The sequence below is a fragment of the Trachymyrmex cornetzi genome, unplaced genomic scaffold, assembly GCF_001594075.2.
Source record: "Trachymyrmex cornetzi isolate Tcor2-1 unplaced genomic scaffold, Tcor1.1 scaffold23, whole genome shotgun sequence".
NCBI classification, from domain to species: Eukaryota; Metazoa; Arthropoda; class Insecta; order Hymenoptera; family Formicidae; genus Trachymyrmex; species Trachymyrmex cornetzi.
This window is the reverse complement of record NW_017296956.1, coordinates 3,814,035-3,836,115: the sequence shown is the minus strand read 5'-3', so window position 1 is coordinate 3,836,115 and position 22,081 is coordinate 3,814,035. Positions and strand designations below refer to the sequence as shown.

The 22,081-nt window shown below is 27.7% G+C and overlaps 1 protein-coding gene across 5 annotated transcripts in view; it reads right to left on the bottom strand.

The window, feature by feature from the left end:
- Window positions 1-2,425: 2,425 nt before the first annotated feature.
- LOC108760729 (esterase E4) overlaps window positions 2,426-22,081 on the bottom strand; it is a 30,228-nt gene continuing 10,572 nt past the window's right edge. For 2 of the 5 annotated variants that reach the window (XM_018506832.1, XM_018506835.1), the window contains exons 2-9: window positions 6,310-6,457; window positions 5,754-6,042; window positions 5,069-5,254; window positions 4,553-4,752; window positions 4,192-4,363; window positions 3,239-3,556; window positions 2,780-2,927; window positions 2,515-2,668 (exon numbers count right to left, since the gene is read on the bottom strand). In XM_018506832.1, coding sequence (XP_018362334.1) covers window positions 2,515-2,668; window positions 2,780-2,927; window positions 3,239-3,556; window positions 4,192-4,363; window positions 4,553-4,752; window positions 5,069-5,254; window positions 5,754-6,042; window positions 6,310-6,450 — 1,608 coding nt within the window. In that variant the 5' untranslated portion in view covers window positions 6,451-6,457. Of the gene's footprint in view, window positions 2,669-2,779; window positions 2,928-3,238; window positions 3,557-4,191; window positions 4,364-4,552; window positions 4,753-5,068; window positions 5,255-5,753; window positions 6,043-6,309; window positions 6,458-14,553; window positions 14,777-17,781; window positions 17,929-22,081 lie in introns of those variants that run through there. The other 3 variants (XM_018506830.1, XM_018506831.1, XM_018506834.1) reach the window with 3 other exon arrangements.

Below are 22,081 nucleotides of genomic sequence, written 5' to 3'. Positions count from 1 at the left end.
TTCTTATCTTAGAGTGGGGATTAAATGAAGAAGAGTTGCTGATTCGTTGTTTTTATGATACGGTTATCGCCGGATAACTCTCCCCTAATGTAGCAAAAAGTTGCATGACAAATGGTATTTTTCATGTTAAAAAATTACAAATAATTAATAATAAAATGACAATTATATATACAGGATGTTCCATTTTAACGGAAACACTATATCTCTTAAATTTGACGTCGTCGTATAAAAAAACAAAAATAATTTTTAAATAAAAATTATGTGGTCTGAAAAAGGATAAAATTTTAATTTTAGAAAAAATTGATTTTTTAAGATCACAAAGGTTATTGCTACAAAGATTATAACCATTTATAAAAAACGTAATTATATGATACTTTTATATAAATATATTTCTAGTTATTCTATATATAAAAGTATTAAAGCAGAGTTATCGAAAAATTAATAACTTTTACGAAGAATTTTATACTTTATTCTGGCATATTTTAGCATGATGTACAAAATATGTCATAAAATATTTATTTTTTGGCAACTATACCTTAATTCTCCAATCATGAGATTTTTAAAGGCATATCATCGATATTTTGATTGTTAATTCTGGTAGATGGATTTTAAACTGTAAAATAATTAAAATATAATCCGATATCTATGATACAAATTTGTTGTTAAAGCTTTTACAACAATATCAATTTTTTCAAATTTTTATATGTATATATTCAGAAACACTAAAAGAATTTATTCCGTTACCGTGAAATAAACGCTAGGCTTTAATATAAATAGTAATAATGATAATGAGCGTATCAGCCTTATTTGCGCTAAACGCATCTGCGAAATAAAAACAATTAAAATTAAAACTAGACATTTCGATCCTATTATTTTTATCCGGTCATATCAGTATTTCTGTCTAATCTAATTTACATCAAATCGTTATCTATTTGAAATTGTCAATATCATATTCTCTATAATTAAAACATTTGCATTTTAATAATAAGCTCGCTCCCTATACATTCATGTAATTAACAACATTTTTTTGCTTTGTTGCTTGGAAATCCTTATAGTTGATGAAATTAGAGTTAAAATTCCACGTTACCGACGGATGGTTAATCTTTTATGTACTTTTACGTATAAACTATAATGAGATAAATCAATTGATGTAAAGAAAACATGTACATAGTTCAAAAAAGTTATGCAATATGCAACTGTTACACGGAGAAAATTTTATATTTAAAATTACTATAATGTTGTAGAAGCTGCGGATTATCATGATAATTAGAAATTTAAATGCTATAGCTATTTTTTTAAAAACAATAATACAACGTAATTTTTACACTTTTTCATAGTAAAAATTTTTTATTACAAGATCAGAACTTGTTGAATAAAATTAGTATTGTAAAGATAAGTAAAAAATATATACCTAGCAAATTTTGTTTGCGTACTTATAGTAAAAATTAACTGTTTTCATGTTAGAATATGGCTTAAGCACTGGCTTTTAACAAAAATTACTTTATTTATGTGATAAAAATTAGTATTACCATAGTAAAAGTTATGTCGAAATCATGTCCATCGAAAATACAAGACATAAAGTGTAATTTAAAATTGTATTAAAACTTAATATAAAATTTTCTTCATGTATATATATATATATGCCTTTTTTCAAAACAATTATACATTTTCTTTATATCAATAATTAATTTATCTTATTATTCTGTGCCTAAAATTATTAAGGTACATAAAAAAATGTATAATTTATGAGATATTTTATATTTCATGTCAAAATATACCAGAATAGAGAATAAAGAATAAAATATCTTGTAAATTATTGATTTTTTGATAATTTTACTTTAATATTTTTATATATAGAATTACTAAAAGAATCATATTATGTAAAAAATCATATAATTCTAAAAAAAAAATGATGACATATAATCTTGAAAAATCAATGTTTTTGAAAATTAATTTTGCCATTATTTGTCTCTCTTCAAATAATACAAATTTATCTAAAACATTTTTATATGATGTTAAATTTATAAGATATACTGCTGTTCCCATTAAAGAATAAGACACACATACACACACTCTGTATATAATAATTTACGTAATAAGTATGATAAAAAACTCGCGTACTAATAAATTTTTAATTAATTTCTAATGATTTACCTACAAATATATTTTTAAGTATGCATTGATGCTTGATTAATTGTGACGTTTCTATTATTAATCATATTATTTTTATATATAATATATTTAAACAAATATATTTATGAAAGAAATAAATTTAGTATATGCACTTTATAATGCTGAGATAAATATTAAAACATGAATATAATAATTTTTTTCGTAATTTTATTACGTACCATCTCTACGGAAAAGTAGTTTTGGAATGAAAAAAATATCTTTGAGAGTCTGTTATATATATATATAAGAAATTTATTGTAAATGCATATTTTTCAAGAAAGAACAAGAAATGCTAAAAGAAAACTCAGTTTTAACTGATAAGATTACATCAGATAACACACGTTAGAATATTTTTTTAACACTTTCCCAATCCCAGCGTTCCTTTCCGTAATGGAAGGTTTTCATTCGTGGATTTGAATCAATATTTAAATAATTGTAGTCTTTGTTTTTCGGACCAGTTAGTGGTAACCATAAATTTGTAGTAGGCGTTGGATTTCTAAAAATCAGTTTGAATTAATATACGTTTGTAGGAATTAATATATGTTTGCAGTTAGAATTAATATACGTTTGTAGAATTTGTATAAAATAAGGAAAAAAATTCTTGTACCCTGTTTTAGCAAAATTCGTCCACATTTGCACAAGGTTATTTACTATTTTGTAATCATTTGAACCAGGTTTGGGACACGTAAAGTTAAATTGTGATTTTACAGCTTCTGGGAAAAATAGGTAACCTAACTCCTCTGTATGGCTCACTCCTGCAAAATATTATTATATTTGTAAATTATTCTTAAAAATGCAGATTCATCATTTTCAAATTTACATTTTCTCTAAATTCTTTAGTTTTCTAAATATTAAAAAAAAAAATTTTTTTAATATTAATTTTTTTATTACATAAGATATTTCTATCATTACTTTTATGCATAATTATTGTAATAATATAGTTGAATATGTAATGATTGAGCCCACACAATTTCAGAAGTAATAGCATCGTTAGTTGGTAAAATGTATTTGTGCTTTTTGACGTAAGAAATATTATGTGGTTGTAATAGTACTAACGACAATATACCTGGAAGTCCGATGTCTAATAGTTTTCTAAAAGAGGAAGTTTCGCTCTCATAATCGAAATGATATAAATACGTCGATTTGAAATGACCAGAAGACTTTTGCGATTTAACTACATCTCTTATGCCGCGTACGAAAAATTCATCTCCTAAGAAATTTGAATAATTCATCAAAGTTTTTTCTGCTATTTCTTTATCTTTAAAATAGTGGTGTCGTAATTCCTCAACAGTAATTCCTATTTCAGGTAACTTGGATAATACATTTGATAATATTCCCTTTTTAAAATCATCATTTACTTTCTGTATATCTTCGTTGCTCATATCTGAAACAATTTTAAAAACATGATTATATTGATCACTTTTTGGGATATTGTATATCGAACGAATAATATTTCATGAGTATTTTTGATAAGAAATAATTGACTTCATAAGTTCATGAAAAATATCTATCTCAAAAATAACATATTTTTATATTAATATAAAATTTTTATTTTAATATAAAATATGCCAATTAAGATATGTACAAAATATATATGTTACTATTAAATGAAAATAAATAATATGCATATTTGTTAATATATTTAATAAATTTAAATGTTGGTGAACGTACACAACCTATGATAAAGCTATTTTAGAACAATGTAATTATTTAATATGTTGAAACAATATATTTGTTTAGAGATTTACTGAATTATATTTAATAATTATAAAATTCTTAGGCGTGTACTTAAAAGTTGCAGTAAACAAATTTATTTTTAATATTATAAAAACGTCAAAAGTATTATGGAAATCTTTTTATAAATGTTGACAACGTATTTGTTAAATGTCAAAATTATATTATTTTTAACAAGCTACATTGTAGAAAAGAGTCGTGTAAAAGAGATAAAAGCGAAATAATTAAGAATACATTTAGTGATAGCATGCGGGTGCGCGATAAAATGTAATACTTCTTTATTACCTCCGAAAAAGTTGCTACGTATAAGAAATATTCCTTCATTACGATTAAATCCTAAAAGAAAGGGCATTTGAATCCCGCGGCTTATATATTTCTTTGGATGTTCAGGAAAAACTGGATTCGATGACTTGCTGTCCAGAGTGATCGTGAAGGGTATAGTAAAACTCAATTTCTCCTGATGATGTTATAAATGAAAAATGTGTTATTCATATGTTAAAATTCATAAAAAAACCTTTTTAAAAGAAGAAAAAATGTATACCAAAAGTGCATAAAAAGATATCAAATATTACATCTTTCTTGACAAAAAATACGAATATGAAATATATATAATCTATATTATAATAAAATATTGAGAGATATTTACTGATTCAGTAGAAATTGCCCATAGTGAATTTTTAATAAGTGTTTTTGCATCAACCGTTTTTAAAAACTCGTATGCGACTTTCGGATCTGATGTTTCCATTCCGAGTTTTTTGGCAAGCCTAAAACTTGTGTTCATCATTTCATTAAAGGCCCAAGGATTTAATATGGCACCGCTTTGTGCGATTATTTTGTGGAATAAACCTACACAAGGGGCATAATCGTAATAGAATTAATTCATAGATTCGTTACCGTAAAAAATCTTTCCTTTCTATTATATAATACATAATCTCAGAATTTATCGATTTTTTGGAATTATTGATTCTTTGTTTTGTTTTTGTTTGCGTCAGTATTTAAATGCTTTCCTTAAGTCTGGATCTACAATAGGTGTTTTGAACCTTAAACCGTAAGAAATTGACCAACTACAGTCGAATACGAGGAGAATAATTGATTGTGATTCGTCCATTCTTTATGGCTTAAGGTTTAAAAATCTATTGTAAATCCGGGCTAAAGAAAATACCTTCAGCTAACGGAGATAGAGCTAGAGCTTGTACAGTGGATGCACCAGAACTTTCGCCAAAGATAGTGATTTTTTCTGGATCTCCACCGAACGCTTTTATATTTTTGTTAACCCATTTTAATGCCAAGATCACATCCTTCACACCTTGATTACCTGTTATCACTTCGTCGTTGAGGTTCAGAAATCCTAAAAGCATATTAATTCTTTTTCTTATAAGATCGATATATTCAAGCTAAAAGTAAATTATTATAAAATAAACAAAAGAAAAGTATTTGTTTTAGAGTTAATAAATTTTATAATTAATAATTATGTACAGTATTTTTTAAGACCGTAATGTGAATACACAACAAATCATCTATTATTAATAATTGTCTATTTTCTATGAATATAATCTTTTGCTTTTAGAAGCATTTCAATTTTAGAAATATGCATATACTGTAATAAATAAAAAATAATATCTATTCTTACTTAATTCTTGATAATAAATAAATTTATTTATTTGTTAACTATTTTTACTTTCTATATTAGTATTTGATCATAAACTAATAACATAATTATATATCAATGGGTTATTTAAAATAAAAAATATAAATCTGAATGTATGTATGTTTACATCCTCTGAAGAAATGTGGAAAAAACATAAATAATATATAAAAAATATACATCAAAATAATAAATAACGTACCTAAAGAGCTTAATCTAAAATTCATAGTAACCAATACTATGTCTGTCGACATAAAATGGTCGGGACCATACCAGTCTGGATTACCGGAACCTACAAAATAGCCACCACCGTGTATCCATACCATTACCGCGCGTTTTTTCGAGGATTTGATTTTCGTAGTGTACACATTTAAATAGAGGCAATCTTCATCGCCCATAATTTCCTGTGTTATAGGGTTTATTTGAACAGCTATGTTTCCGTATTTCGAGGCATCTCTCTCACCATACCATGGTTCCGCTGGTACTGGATCCTAAATACATAAATATATAAATTGTATCTAACACGATATTTACTTTTGAAAGAAATAGTTTTTTAAAAGATATATATATTTTAAATCTTGTAGAATTTATTCTACCATATATTTAATTAATTCGTGAACATTTGAAAATTGAGATTCTTTTTTTTTTCATTTCTTTTTAATTCTTATTCTAAGGAAAATCGGTTAAAGTTCATCTTTTTATTGTTGTTAAAATTAATTATATTGTGCGCTGATATAACAACAAAGTACTATAATTACCTTAAATCTCAGTTCGCCGACCGGAGGTTTGGCATATGGTATTCCGCGAAAAGCAAGGTATCTAACATTATTACAACCATCTACGACGACGCCCTTCAATTTTCCTTCAGTCACTTGTACTCTTGTTTCATTCATCATCATGTATACGCTGAAAGAATAAGAATGAAAATAACATTTAAAAAACTTATTTGTTTTTAATATTTACAACTATATATTTGTTTGTAAAATATGTATTGCCATATCGGTTTGATAGTTTCTATTGCTATAGGTACTACATATATTTAAAAACCTTTTAGAGATGGCTTGATGATATAAATAATAAAGAGCATACAATCACAGATAGACGTATTGTACTGATGATGGTCAAGTCTTGACCATCATCAGTACAGTATGAATATTATAAAACAGGCCTGTGTGTGTTCAATTTGAGCTCCGGAGCCAAAAAGCAAAGCCATTGACGTAAAAAAATCAATATGAGTAAGATTTCGAAGACTGTAAAGTGTTGATACGCGTTTGAGCGATCCTTATCAAAACTTTACAGTCCATGAAATCTTATTCGTATTAAATTTTTTTGTGTCGATGGCTTTGCGTTTTGGCTTCGGCGCTCAAATTGGACAGGTCTGTTATAAAAGATATTAAATGATAAAAAATGTTTGTTTGAATGTTTATATAAATTCACTATTCCAGATGTAACGGTGACATAATATTACAATTAAGCTTATTCAATTTTGAAAAGAACTTTTGCGCGATATAAATTCCTTATTAAGTGGATTTTTTTCTAAGTCGGTGTATAATATAAATATGGATTTTTCAGATTCTAATACAAAATTTTTTTATATTTGTATTCCTTTTTGATCTATTGTAGTAATTATAAGGTTCAGTTTAGATTTATTATAGATAGAGCTTACTCGTATTTTGTAACAGCGATCCTCGTAATAAGTATTCGGTGTTTTTAATCTAAAGTTTGATGAAAATTTTTGACGATAAGAATTAGTTTTTGTACAATGTGATAGTAGTATTATATCAGTTTATATCATTTTACTGTTATATCATATTGTACTGACGTTATTTATACTTATTGTAAAAAAAGGAGAGGAAAACATATGATAGTGGGAAATAACTTATCAGTGAGGAGAGGGGCTTAGTTTGTAAATGACTATCGTCATTTAGTCAACATTTGACGATAATCCTAATTTTAATTCTATTTGTGACAATTTTATATATTTTTTTAATGATTGACTTGTGGGAAAATAATGCATAATTTTAATTATTTGCTTTTCATTTGGTTACAATAGTTGGAAGTGAGTGATTGGTACACTAATAGCAAAGTTAACTACGCTTATTATTAAGTTTCATAACTGTTATAATAATTATAGTTAAGATACATGCAATTTTTTCCATTCAGCTTAGGAGCTGGTGAGTGTACTAAGAATGAGTCTCATTCCTCTCACGATTGTGACAGAAAAAGAAACATTGGATGTAATAATGCGGTTTGATTCGATACACAAAAATATAATAATTTAGTTTCTTAATATTGTCATGAGAGACTTAAAGTTGAACTGAAACGTACGTTTTTAAATTGATTTATGTGTGATCAAGGTTTTATCTAATAAAATAATTTTAATTCAATTTGCGCATTGTTAACCGCGCTGATTCACATAGCCTTTATACTAATTTATTGCTTTGAATTTTTGAGTAGTCCAAATATTGATATTTTAATTGTTTATTTTTATATATCATTATATTTCTGTTTTTATATCATTGTATTATTTACAATAACTATTTCAACTACTGTCTTTGAAATAGTCGCGACATTACGAGTTTTATCCCTGATTTTCGATTTTTCAAGTTGATGTATCATATATGTCTGCAGTTTTATTTTAAAGAAACGCAACTAGGAATGCCGTGTATTGGAAAAATGAAATATCACGAATGTTCCTATTATCTTATCGCTTCCCGATTAATTCGCTTTTAATTCGTGATCAAACTGCAACGAAAACGATGATAATCGAGTCATGTTCCCTGAATTAAACGGAGATATTGGACGGAACATGTGGGTCTCATCCTCGATGCGGTAACGATGCAATCTTCGTACCGTGTATGTTAATTCAGCAAAATATAATTAATCGGCTTTGTTGTCGTGGATTGCGTGTGCGCGTATTCAAGGGATCGTCGATCACAGCAGCTTTATTTGTTGCACGTCTTACTATTGATATGAAGGGCTATGGCACTAATGAATGTACATTATAGCCGTAAAATTATGAAAGCAAATTTTGAAAAGACATAATTTATCTCTAATTTACCTTGAGTAGTTTTGTGATATTGTTTTTCTATTTGATTGATTTTTCTTACTGGAGACTGAGAAATAACTTCAACGTTTTGATTCTTCAAATAAAACTAATTGAACTTCCAAGAATAAAGTCTTTATATATCTCCGAATGACATATATGAATATATAAATGTGTAGAAAAAAACGAATTGATTAATTGATATAAGATCTGATTAAAGTCCATATTCGCACTGTTAAAAATATGATGTTATTTTTAACTTGAAAGCTTATATGAACTTTCTAAAATATGTAAAAATATTAAAAATATGTTTTTGTACAAAATATGAATATTAATTAATGTTAATTAACTTTAATATTGATTTTCAGCATATCCCAGATTGAGTTTTAACACTGCGTACCTCACTTTTATATAGATAAATGCGTGTATTAAGTCTATGTTTCTGTAGTATGTGTAATATAAACTACATGCTAAATACACGTATTTATCGATAAAGTTAGTGTAAATAGTATAGCCTTATTTTGCTATTCTTGCAACTTGTAATTCGTTATTATACAACTTATATTTTTTTGTCTTTAGTCAGAAAAAAAGAAGATATCAACATTATTAACGATTCCTAGAATTAACGTTTTTATTATACAAAATTAAAACGACAATCACAAAAACACACACACACACAACATTATATTATTGCTATTTGTTAACATAATGAAATAAATTTTTGGCTTAATAATGGAATTTACTTAATTTAAATGGAATTATTTATAAAAAAAGTTTGTAAAATAATGAATTTTCAATCGAATCTGACATAGCTTTTCTTCAAGAATATTATAAAGTTTTATAAAATATGTGAGGGGAACAAGCACACGTCATATCATTAAATTAATATGTTATACTTTTTATGTAATAAATATATAGATGGAAATTTTTTTATGTGATATATGATAATTAGATTTTCTTTGTTTTAATTATTTTGAAATATAAATCGTTACTTGTTCGAAATAATTCGTACAAAAATATAAATCTATAACTGAAATTGATATTCTTTTATTAGAATTTATAGACGATATTTTATTTTGTGAAATTTGTAAAGTGCTGTAAAGTATTACTGCGATAAAAATATTACAAAAATTTCTTATTGATTACTTTAATTTTTTACATATAATTATAGTCCACAGAATCATAAATCACACACTTTTTGAATGAGGTTGAAGACTTCTGATTTTTTAGAAATTACTTTAAAGTTTCTACTTTCTATATTATTATAAAAATTTTTTTATATTAGAGGAAAAGGTGGTATTATGGCACCTCAGTTACATTTTACACAAAAACTTTGTTAACAATATTTAAATTTAAAACTTGACAGTTACATTCGTTAAAATGTTGTTGAATCGATTCTGGACTTAAAGTTACGAAATATTTATTACTTAGGGTACTATTTAAAAAAATGTGGCGACATTGCATAATGATTTGCAGAATGATATACATTGGCCATAATACTACCTTCTCCTCTGTTATAAAAAATTTATATATATATATAAGTGTAATATGAATAAATATTTTATTGACTTTAACCTACTTTAAACTAAAAAATAACATATCTTAAATGTAATGTAGATAAATATAGTTCGCTTATCAGTTTTAATCATTTTAACCTTGACATTTGTGCGTACATACATGGACGTCAGAGAATATCGGCTTTTTCCTTTCACTTATCCTCGTCAAAAAGATTGTAATCTAATTTTAATTTCAAGTTATAGAAATAAGTTTATAGATTAAATTACATTTTTGGTATTATTTATATTTTTTAGAGGTGAAGATGCAGCGCATGTACTTCAAAAATTATTCTTATTTTGCACTGTAATCAGGGGATAATATGGAGTGGATCTCCCTTTGCGTTACAAAGTATTGCATGGTTCCTGCCTCTATATCTGCATCCCCAAAAAATATGATTTAACCCAAACATATTTTTGTTTTAAAACTAAAATTTATAGAGTTGATTTAGGTTATATTTTTTGGGGTGGAAATGAAACCTCTCTCCCGCACATGCATGTACTTTGCAATGCAAAGCGAGATTCATCTTACATCACCCCCTGCTTACAGTGCGATAATTTTGCAATGATCTTGTCCTTCATAATAGTCTATTTACATATATTGAGTTAGGGAAAATGTTCCTTTACAAATTAGTAAAAAGACTTTTAGCAACCCATATATTCTATTTTTAAAAAATTAACAATTACACCACTTGAAAGCAGTGTTACCAGATTTGAGCCGCGCAACGCCACGCACACAAAAGTCGAGCGCACACGTACACACACGTACATCGCTCGGCTTTGTGCGTGGCGTTGCGCGGCACAGATCTGATAATACTGCTTGATAGAGCAACGTTTCAACTTTAAGAATCTGTATTTTAATTGCGATACGTTGATTTTTAACAAAGTTATGAGCAATAAAGTCAGAATGTTCCTTTTTACTTAATTCGCGAGTAACTCAGAAATAAAAAAATCGTAGGAATATTTAAAAAAAATGATTTTGTAGAGAAATTTGATTCAAATTTTCACGGTAGATAGTCGAAAAGTTGCTCAATTTTTTTGGGGGCACAAAGTGAAAAGAAAATTACAGACCTACAAAGTGAAAAGAAAATTTTTCATTTTTTTTCAGTTAGTAGTTTTCTATATATGTATAAAAATTACAAAACTCACATAAATTAAAAAATATAGTAACCATTTGAAAGTAGAGATTTTAAACTTTAAAATCTTTCCTTATATATATAAATTCAAATTTTGATCATTTTTAACGAAGATATTGATGGTGAAAGGTCTTTTTACCAACTTGTAAAAGGACTTTTTCCTTAACCCAATATTATACTTGACATGTTATTTTTGAGTCAGAAAATTTTGTTTTAACTAAAAAAACTTTGAAATGATACAGCTCAGAAGTCAGAAGAATTTGCAACGTGACTAAAAATATACGTGAATTACTATTCTATAGGCTATAATTATATATGTGAAAATTAAAGATCGGTGAAGTGTAATCTTTCCAAAAGTTTTACCAAATATAATAAATAAGATGATAAAAAAGATGATAGAGATATTTTTAATCGGGCGAATAAGCTAAGAAAATGGAAATTTGAAATAATTAATTTAAAGAAGAAGAAACATCTTTTGATAGCTAATAGTATACCATTTTACTAAAAGACAATTTTATCTACGAGTCTATTCTTCATAGCAAAATATAAGAGTTCTTGCAAAATTTTGAAGATAATTTATCAAAAAAAAGAAAAACTTAAAGTAATAACAAAAATATTTAACTATTTAATCTTCGTAGATATTTATTTGCGCGTTAAATTTATTAATTTTAGTTATTTCTCTGTACTTATTTACAAAAAATGAATTTTTTAAATAGCGATGTTTACTATAAAGTATAAAATATTCAATTTTTAAAAATTTAATAGGATGTCTGATAATTAACGATAAAATTCTCGCACCCGGCAGAATGGACTAAACTGAGTCGAAAAGTCCTCTGCCATTTTGTAATTTTTGTAATAGTTAACAAGAAATATTAATTATTAAAAATTATCGAATATAGGTCTCCAATAATTTTTTATTCAAATACTATCAAGTTTACAGAAAAACAGCAAGAGACAAAAATTGTTTATTTTTTTCTCATAGAGTTCTAGACCCTAGAATTTTTTCAAAATTTTTTATTAACTTTTTAGTACTGCATTTTCTTATTGGCAATTATTTTTATCAACAGGAGAAAATACGATATTAAAAAAATTCTTAAAATTTTATGAAAAGAACATAAACAATTTTTAAAACAATTCAATCATAGGGTCAAGAACCAACTTAAGGTAACGTTAGAGTAACAGTGTAATTGTAAGCAATAACTTACACAAACTTTTTCATCCAGCCCACACAACGAGACGTTTCGACCCCTATCGGGTCCTTCTCAATGTTAAAAAATAAATTCAAATGTTACCGCTAACAATTACACTGTTACTCTAACGTCACCTTGAGTTGGTTCTTGACCCTATGGTTGAATTGTTTTAATTTGTAATTATTGGAACCGTTTTATTTATTTGATTGTTTTTTAAACAATTTTTGTTTTTTGTTATTTTTTCTGTAAAGTCAATAGTATTTGAGTTATCAATGATAATATTAACACAAATACATATCAGGACGACATGGATTTGTGCTGATATTGTCATTAATAACTGCTTTCATTTCTACCTTATAGCATTCAATAAACACGGAAAAAATGATTTTATAAACAACATTAATCGATAGCTATCTGATAAAATAATCTTGTTGATTTAATGATAGTATTAATTAAACAAATACGCTATGCTCTTGTTTTGATAATGTTTTTTATTTAATTAACTTTGTTATTGAATTGAGAACGTTATTTTCAATTAGATTGATGTTGACTAATGCTGTTAATAGAACATCATTTTTTTTATATAGTATTATATAATCCGTTATACTATAATGTGTAATATGTAGTCATGTATTGTTATGCGCGTTAAGGGATTATCCTACTTTACAATTTTCAAAAACTTCTTTTGCTTAAAAAAATGAAGTTTTATAATTAATGTGCAAAAGATTCTGAAAGTGGATATTTGAAACATTTTTTTGCTTTATTCCAAGTTTTTACCTTGAGAATTACATATAAAAAAAGGAAGCTGTTCTTTACAACATAAGCATACTAGTTTGACGTAAGCATATTAGACAGAATAATTAACGATAATATGTAAAAAACTGCATGATATGCAGTAACCAAACTATAAATATGTTTACAGTTTGATAACTTCGTGCATATTTATTGAAACCATATTTTCAGAGACGATGTACAAGATTTTTCAGGCTACAATTAACAAATTGACTTGCGATTTGAAACATACATTTAGAAAAACAGTAGTTTTCGATGGATTCATGATTTTGTTAGTAAAATTTGTAGTTTCTAATATATAATAACATTTATAGTGCCAAAAAATGTGGCAAAAATTCAAACATATTTACATCAATTTTTAAAAAATTCGGAAAAAGGTTTGATTTTGTGTACTCGCATCAATGAATCGACAATAAATCCTTAAAACAAACTAAAGGAATACAGAATCTTTATTCCTGACCACGCCGAGCGCGAAGAATATTCACCGCGTATTATCCGCGTGGACGCAGGGCGCGAAACACGAAGCGCAATACCCTACAACTTTTGGTATATTATAATTTATGAAACTAATTCATTTTTTTGTATCAAGATAATCAAATGGCGAAATCATATACACAAAATACATTTCACGCGAATTGCTATATTTTCTCGAAAGATTAATACATTTTAATACAGTGTGCAAAGTTCCATTAATATATTTTAATACAGTGTGCTTAAGTAAGTAAGGCCTCGGTGGTCTAATGGCTTAGGATTCTCGTACGGAATACAAGAGATACGGGTTCCGGCCGAGGTAATATTTTTCGCAATAAATTTATTTAAGGTTTTCAGCACATTGTCAATTTAAATTAACTTGTGATATCGTTGCAGTAGTTTAATTGCGTTAGATAAAGTCCGGAAAAATTTCGGCGCGTAGTTTGAATAACTACAAAAATATGATCTATATGCATGTACATATATGGGATATAGATAATTCACTGGGAATTATTTAGATGTCCGGAAAAATTTCGGCGCGTAGTTTGAATAACTACAAAAATATGATCTATATGCATGTACATGGGAATTATTTAGGCAAAAAAGATCCAGCTTTGACTGTCATAGGCCTGAATACGCTTATACTTAGTGTTTAATTCTTGTCGGTCCGAATAAAAAAATCTATTTTATAGAAATTATTATTGGATATTGAAAGTTACCATGATTTTTTTAAATGTATACAATCTTATATTTTTTTATAGAAATCGAAGCATCGGAATGCTGAATGAAAAAGATATATTGGGTTAATACTTACTGAGATGCTAGTTGCAACAGAAGATACGCTTTCATTGGAAAGATCATTGTTCTTCTAATTTTTAAGATCCTTTTTTTTATTTCTCTTTATTTCTTTCTTTTCACGTATTTTTTTTCCAGACTTCTTGAATATATAATATATTTCAGACAATTTAACGCTTTCTTCAATAACGTTAGTGAATTCAAATACGTACTGAAAAGTGAATGCTACTGGCTGCTCGGTGCTAGTTATATTAGAGCACTAGAAACGTAGGTATTCGCGTTCACTATTTTTATTCCTTTTCCCACTCATTGCTCTATCCCCATTCCATCACTGACTGTGAATCAGTGACTGTGACGGGTTATGGTCATTACAGGTTATAATTTGTATTTGCTGCTTTTTGAAATTTTGTAGCCCTTTTCATTCCTACAGCTTAAAAGCTATAATCTATAACAACCGTAATGACGATAACCTTCTCAGCTCAGCGGCGGAACAGGGAAAGGAGTAAAAATGGCGGATATGCGAATATTCACGTTTATAGTGCCTTAGTTATATGAGTATAATAGTTGCTTGCAGATAAGCTTTTCTTTTTCTAACTACAATGCATCATGTGATCGATAGTATATATGATAATATAGCAGAAAAAGACAGCCTCGTTCGCAGTTAACTATTGTAGTCTGATGATTTATTGAAGTGGAGAGGACAAATCTGTTCCTCCCCGAATGTATTTGAGATTAGTAAATAATATTAATTTTATTCCCAAATAGAGATGAACGAACTATTCGAATTTGAATCGCTATATGATTCGAATACAAACTATTCGAAAATTTGGAATCTAGGAGATTTTAATAAGAATTAGGTATATATATGGTATACTAGGGTATTATATATATTATATGGCCATACGGAAAAGATAGCCATAGGCCATAATGTCTCCAACAACTGATAAATAGTGCATTTTTATAGTCATTCTTAAGGATAATCAACATTTACAGTAGTTTATATGAGTACACTGTTCAAAATAACAATATTATAAATATTATCCAATATTTTTTCTTTCGACTATCTACAAAGTTTTGCACGTGTCTGCTAAAAACTATTTCAATGTCGAATAAATTAATAATTAAGCTGCCATAATCAACATTACATACACAATAAAGGTACGTAAATTACAATGTGACCTATATATATTAATACTTTAATTTTCACTATTTATTTATAAATACTATGGCTATCTTTCTTAATATCATGGCCATCTTTTCCCTAAAAATCAGATAAGATGGCCAATGCATACTTTGTAATATTTTGATAAAATTAAAATTCTGTTAAGTATTTTCTCTTTAATTTCGATAGTATTTGTTACTTTAAGCTTCTGTGAAAGTAATATCCCAAATATTGTTAAAAAGTAACAAGAATAAATGTATGTTTTTTGCATTTTAAAAAACTATGGACATTATATCCGAGTTTACCCTATGATGTATACATATATACAAAGCATGTATTTGAAATACTTTTATTTGAAAAACAGTATTTGTAACACAATTATATTATGCACTTCAACGGAGCACATGCAAATATTTTATATTTTGTGTTTCATGTATATAAAAATATTTTGTATTTTATATACAAATCTATCAAATACTAAGTTTGACAATTAATGTTATTATTTGAATTACAAAATACAAAAAACTTGCAATTTTTCGATCTCAAATACAAAGTACGTAATACTTTCATGTACTCCACTGGAATACAAAATATAAAATATACTTATATTGCAAAAACTGTATTTTAAATAAAAATATTTCAAATACATGCTCAGTCCTGCATATGCAGGGGTGGACAAAATATAAAAAAAAATTGTATTTAAATACAAAATACTCTCAAAGAAGTATTCAAATACAAAATACTCTTAATGAAATAAAAATATATTTAAATACGTATTTCAAATATATATTGTATTTCAAATACTGCCCACTCCTGGCTGAGACATAACGTTAGAGATTGTTGTTCACCAAACAAGGATAAATGATGCATTACACACATCATGCGTGAAATGGAACGCACTTTAGATTATTAACAATGGTGCGATATTAACTTTAATCAAAAAAATTTTTACATAATTCAAATGTATTTAGTATTTACAAATTTAAAATACAAAATACTAAAGAAAAGTATTTAAATGCAAAATACTCTCAAAAAAAGTATTCAAATACGAAATACAAAATGTATTTACATACGTATTTTAAATACATGTCTTTCAAATACTGCCCACCCCTATGCATATGTATATGTGTGTGTGTGTGTGTGTGTGTGTATATATATATATATATATATATATATATATGTATATTAAGTTGTTAATTTAATAATTTTTGAAATTTAATTGGGACCCTCAAGTGGCTCAATATCTCAAAAAAATAACACTAAATTTTTTCAAATTTTTTAAATAATTTTAACCCGTGTCATCGGATAGGCGGAAAAACACCCTTGTGGACAAAATTCGACACCCTAATTCTTAATCAATTTTAAAGTTTTTTTTTAATTTGCTCGAAATTGAATGAGCTAAAGCCCATTTTGCATAAATTTTGATTATGATCCAAAGTAAAAATTGCTGATCCAATAAAGTGAGTAGAAAAAATCAAAATTATATGATAACGAATATTGGATTGGCAATTTTTAATTTGGATTGTAATCAAAATTTGCACAAAATGAGCTTATAGCTCATTCGATTTCGAGCAAATTAAAAAAAAATCTTTAAAATTGATTAAGAATTAGAGCGTCGTCCGAATTTTATCCACAAAGGTATTTTTCTGCCTATCCATGCCCTAATGGCATGAGTTAAAATTGTTTAAAAAATTTGAAAAATCTAGTGTTACTTTTTTTAGATATTAAGTCACTTTAGGGACTATCCCGATTAAATTTCAGAAATTATTAATATAACCACCTTAATATATACGTGTACATATATATATATATATATATATATATATAACCAAATTTCCCATTAATAAATACAATGCAGCCATGTTAAGCCTGTTTTTATAGCTAAATAATGGCTGCGTTTAGCAGAGAAAATTAATATGATTTTTCTCGTATAAAAATGTTTTTACTATCTATAGATTAAAATTCAACTGACAAAAATTGTGGTTAATTTAAAATTATGATTCAACGATTTGATTCAATTTGGAGTAAAAAATCTTGATTCGCACATTTCTATTCTCGAATATCAATGTCAATTTTAATACTCACTAAGAAAAAATACGAGTCTGATTTTGTACAATGAAGATTCTGAATTCTTACTGCGTGTAACTTTTGATTTTACGAAAGCATTCAAAACAGTCATTTCCTAACTTCTTAAGGCATTATAACTGAATCAAGAGATGTAGAATGCTTTGCTGTCTCTTTATTACTGCTCTTTAAAAATGTAAAACTTTAAGTACACCTTATTGAAGAGAATTTTTTCCCACTCTTTTCTCTCCCCACTTTACTCAAGCAGAACAACAAGTCATTATGATATCAAAATGATGTCAAAGTGACTCCAAAATCGTCACTAAATTTCATTTTTCAATTATTTTCGACTCATTTTAATGTCATTTTGACGTTATCATAACTTGTTATTCTGCTCGGGTAACACTTATTTCATCTTGAAATTCATATCATTGCTTTCTTGTTTCATAATTACTTATTAAATTAGCTTACTGATAAAAGCAATTGATTTTGATATACAAACAAAATTAATATAATAATATTATGATGATTGTGTAACAACATGTTATTATGCTTACAAATTTCGCTATACCAAAGAAGTACTATAAGAGTAATTTCCTATTCCGGGCAAGAGGGGATAGGCACTATAAACCATGCGCTAATATTTCAAAAAGGATCTATTTGTCTTGAAGATTATTAAAAATTTTCTTGAAGATTATTAAAAAATGATTGATATTATTGATTTATTAATGATGTAAATCAATTGTCATAATATCATTAATTATAAAAAAAGTTTTAAGTGGATATTTTTTCTTTATTTGCAAGATATGTTCAAAACGTTTATCATTTTTACAAATATGTGAGCATAACATATTAGCGCATTATTTCAAAAATATTTGTGCTAAGGTCAATCAAGCAGAAATACAAAAAAAATTATACTATGATTATAATGAAATAAATTTCAAGAAACATATTGATAAAATGATTTATGAACAAACTTTTCTGCATTTATTATTTGCAACTTATTCTAACTAGTTTATAGGGGAACAATTGTTCTTTTTTATTCAGAAACGCGCATGAAATTTAAAAATATACTCATATTATGACTCATTTTTATATTTTGTTTTAATTTTTTTGCCTCTTGTGTATATATATATATATATATCTTTTCTAATTTCAAAAGTTATAAAAAAGTTACAGGATGGATATAAAGAATTAGAAAAATTTTTATACACAACCAATTGAAAATAAAGGTCTAAAACGGTCGAAGCTGGATCTTTAATGCTTAAATAATTCGATGTAAATTACATCGGTATATACAATATTATATAAACAGTTTTTTGCTATTTCAAAAAAATCGAATATATTAATAAAGCATAAGCTTTTGTATATTATATCTTTTTTTAGTTGTGTGTGTGTATAAATCTTTAAAATTTGATATTTTTAAAGCAAAAGAGTAAAATTGATATAGGTACGAACTCGTAATCTTTCATTCAATCTCTTTCTTCTCTTTACGTGCTAGGAAAGAAGAAATTGTCTGGTAAAATGGAACATCTTAGATATAGCCCGCTTCTCTCTACTTTGATACTTAATGGATCGCGTTATATACGTTGAGCCAAAAAGTTTTTAGGCTATCAAAGACGAAAAATCTGATTGCATAAAAAGCTCAAATCTTTGTATGAACTCTGTGTTTTTGTATTCAAACATTATAAGCATGTTTTCATTGTCGCAATATTTAACTTTTATTACGAAAGATCAATACAAGTAGCTTGTCAAAAACATCCGTTGTATACAAAAATCGTCATGATCGCTTGTTGAAAATTTGTCGTAAATTTGTTGAATATGAATCAATTGACAAGAACATATCGTCACATTACAAATATATCGCAGTTTCTTAGACGATTTACAATACTTTGTGGAATTGCATTTCAGCTGTACACATGGAGAAGGATAGTGCTTTTAGAGTGACATTTCGCCGTGCCATGTACGGGTTTGGTCTCATCGTCGTGAAAAGGCTAATATTGACGAGAAAATAGGTCATTCTATGTGGTGTTTGCGAAAGGAATCTTTATAGTATTTTGCGGAAAATTTTACTAAATAAAAGTAAACGAAATATAAATAAATCAACTACGAATAATATATGTATCTCTCCGTTAAAACTTTCCGCGCGTTAAAAAAAAGAAATAAAAACGAACAATGTGCAACGTGACCGTTGAAAAGTGCATATTAACTCCTTAGCTGTCAGGCGAAAATCAGCTTTTCGTGCCATTTTTGTCTTGGAAAAAAATTTTCATTGATTTATCCTATAATTTTAGTGTTATGGTTTTGGAGGTCGCTGAATCCGAATCTGAAATCGGATTTTCAAAATTCAAAATGACAGATCCAATATGGCGGACTCAAATTCGAAAAATGGTTTGATTTCTATAAAAATTTGTCTCTAGATGTTCGTGATCGCGAATTTAGAATTTGAGTCCTGACTCTAGGTATCTGAAATTCGGATACATTATGACGAATAAAAATTCAGCAAACCATTCATGGTTTACAAATTGGAGATACAAATTTTTGTAGAAATCAAACCATTTTTCGAATTTGAGTCCGCCATATTGGATCTGTCATTTTGAATTTTGAAAATCCGATTTCAAATTTGGATTCAGCGACCTCAAAAACCATGATTTAACAAATTACAGTCGAATCGATGAAGTATAAACATGTTTTTTTTCAAATGCGCACATATGAGTCATGAGACGTAAATGGCACGACTTTTTTCTGCGCATATGTGCGTCACTGACACTCAAGGGGTTAATGTGTTTGACAAACGCACGACCATACTAGATAATCTCTCCGTTTTAATATTGTAACATTTTGTTATTATTTTTGTGAACATATTGAGGAAGACACATGATATATCTGATTGACCGTTGTATTGAGATATTTATGTCAGGATTTAATTAAGGCGCAATGCACAAACCATGCACGGATATTTTATTTCGGAATTTTTGCAATGGATAATGTCGAGTGCAACCATATAAACTTTGCGACCGTTTTTATGGGTAGGTAAACGTTGTGAAAATCTGACAACATCGAAGCGAATATCGATCAGCTCTGCGTTAAAATGTACTCTCAACGTTATTCGTCAAAACGGACGCGGTTCTAAATCCAACTTAATTCTCAATAAAAAGCGAAAATTCGATAACCACTCAAGAGCAAATGTAAATTTGAGCCGTTTATTTTGAAAGTGACCTAAGTCCATTAAAAAAAAAATGTTGTCTATGACTGCTAACTTCAAGTTATACACGCTACTACGAAGGTCAACAACAAAACACTGAAAAATGGACTTAGGCCACTTTCAAAATAAACGGCTCATTTGGTCTGAATGCTACGCACATAACAATAGGTCGGACAGTATTTAGCTAATATCCATTCTTTTTTTAGATATTTTAAAAGTGTCTTACAAAATTATGTGTTTTTGTGAAATAAGATAAAACTCTTGGCAAATATGTTTAACAGCGCCTAATGGGTACACCGTGTCGTCTTTTTCAAACATTGAGAACTATAACGCAAACATTAACTCCTTTCTTGATTCCTGATCTGTTAGCGTTGAATCTGCAGCTAAGCTAACACTCGCTGTCCTTGAACGGCGAATAGAAATACGCTCGCGCGTAAGATTATTCGAAAGCGTTAAGTATCGATCCTTTATAGCCAGTACCGTCAACGTAGCGCGATATATCAGTATCGGTGAAACAGGTACCGGAACTTTTACGCGAGCACTATAAAGATATTAACAAAGTTTCGCGAAGTTGTTCGATTCAGCTCCAAGTATTTGGTATCCAAGATATTTGAAGTCGATCCGCGGCTTGCATTATCTCTCGGATTGTTGAATATACCTATACGATTGCATAGCGCAAATCTCGCAAACGAGCGAATTGGCTACCCCTAGACAAATCCTTTTTATCTTTCTCCGGATCAATCATTTCGTGCACAATATGTACAATTATTCTTTCTCGACTGTGCACAAACGGTTGCCTGATTGCATGACGCGAACCGGGATCGTTTCTTTTCGGAGGAAAAATATTTCGATACCAAACTTTTCCCTTCGGCGTTTCGTAGAAACTTGTTTCCGTCAAAACTTGCGAAGTGCATCACCAGCTGCTGCAACGAAACTAGAGAGGAGTTTAGTTACGTTAACTTAACTGAATCCATGAAGAGAGATTTATTGAACAAGGTAGGGAAGAAGAAGAAAACGAAAAATTTGAAGGAAAAATATAAGATAGAACATAAATGAAACAAGAATATTGGGAGAGATATAATTCAATAAGTTATCAAAATAAGAGAGAGAGAGAGA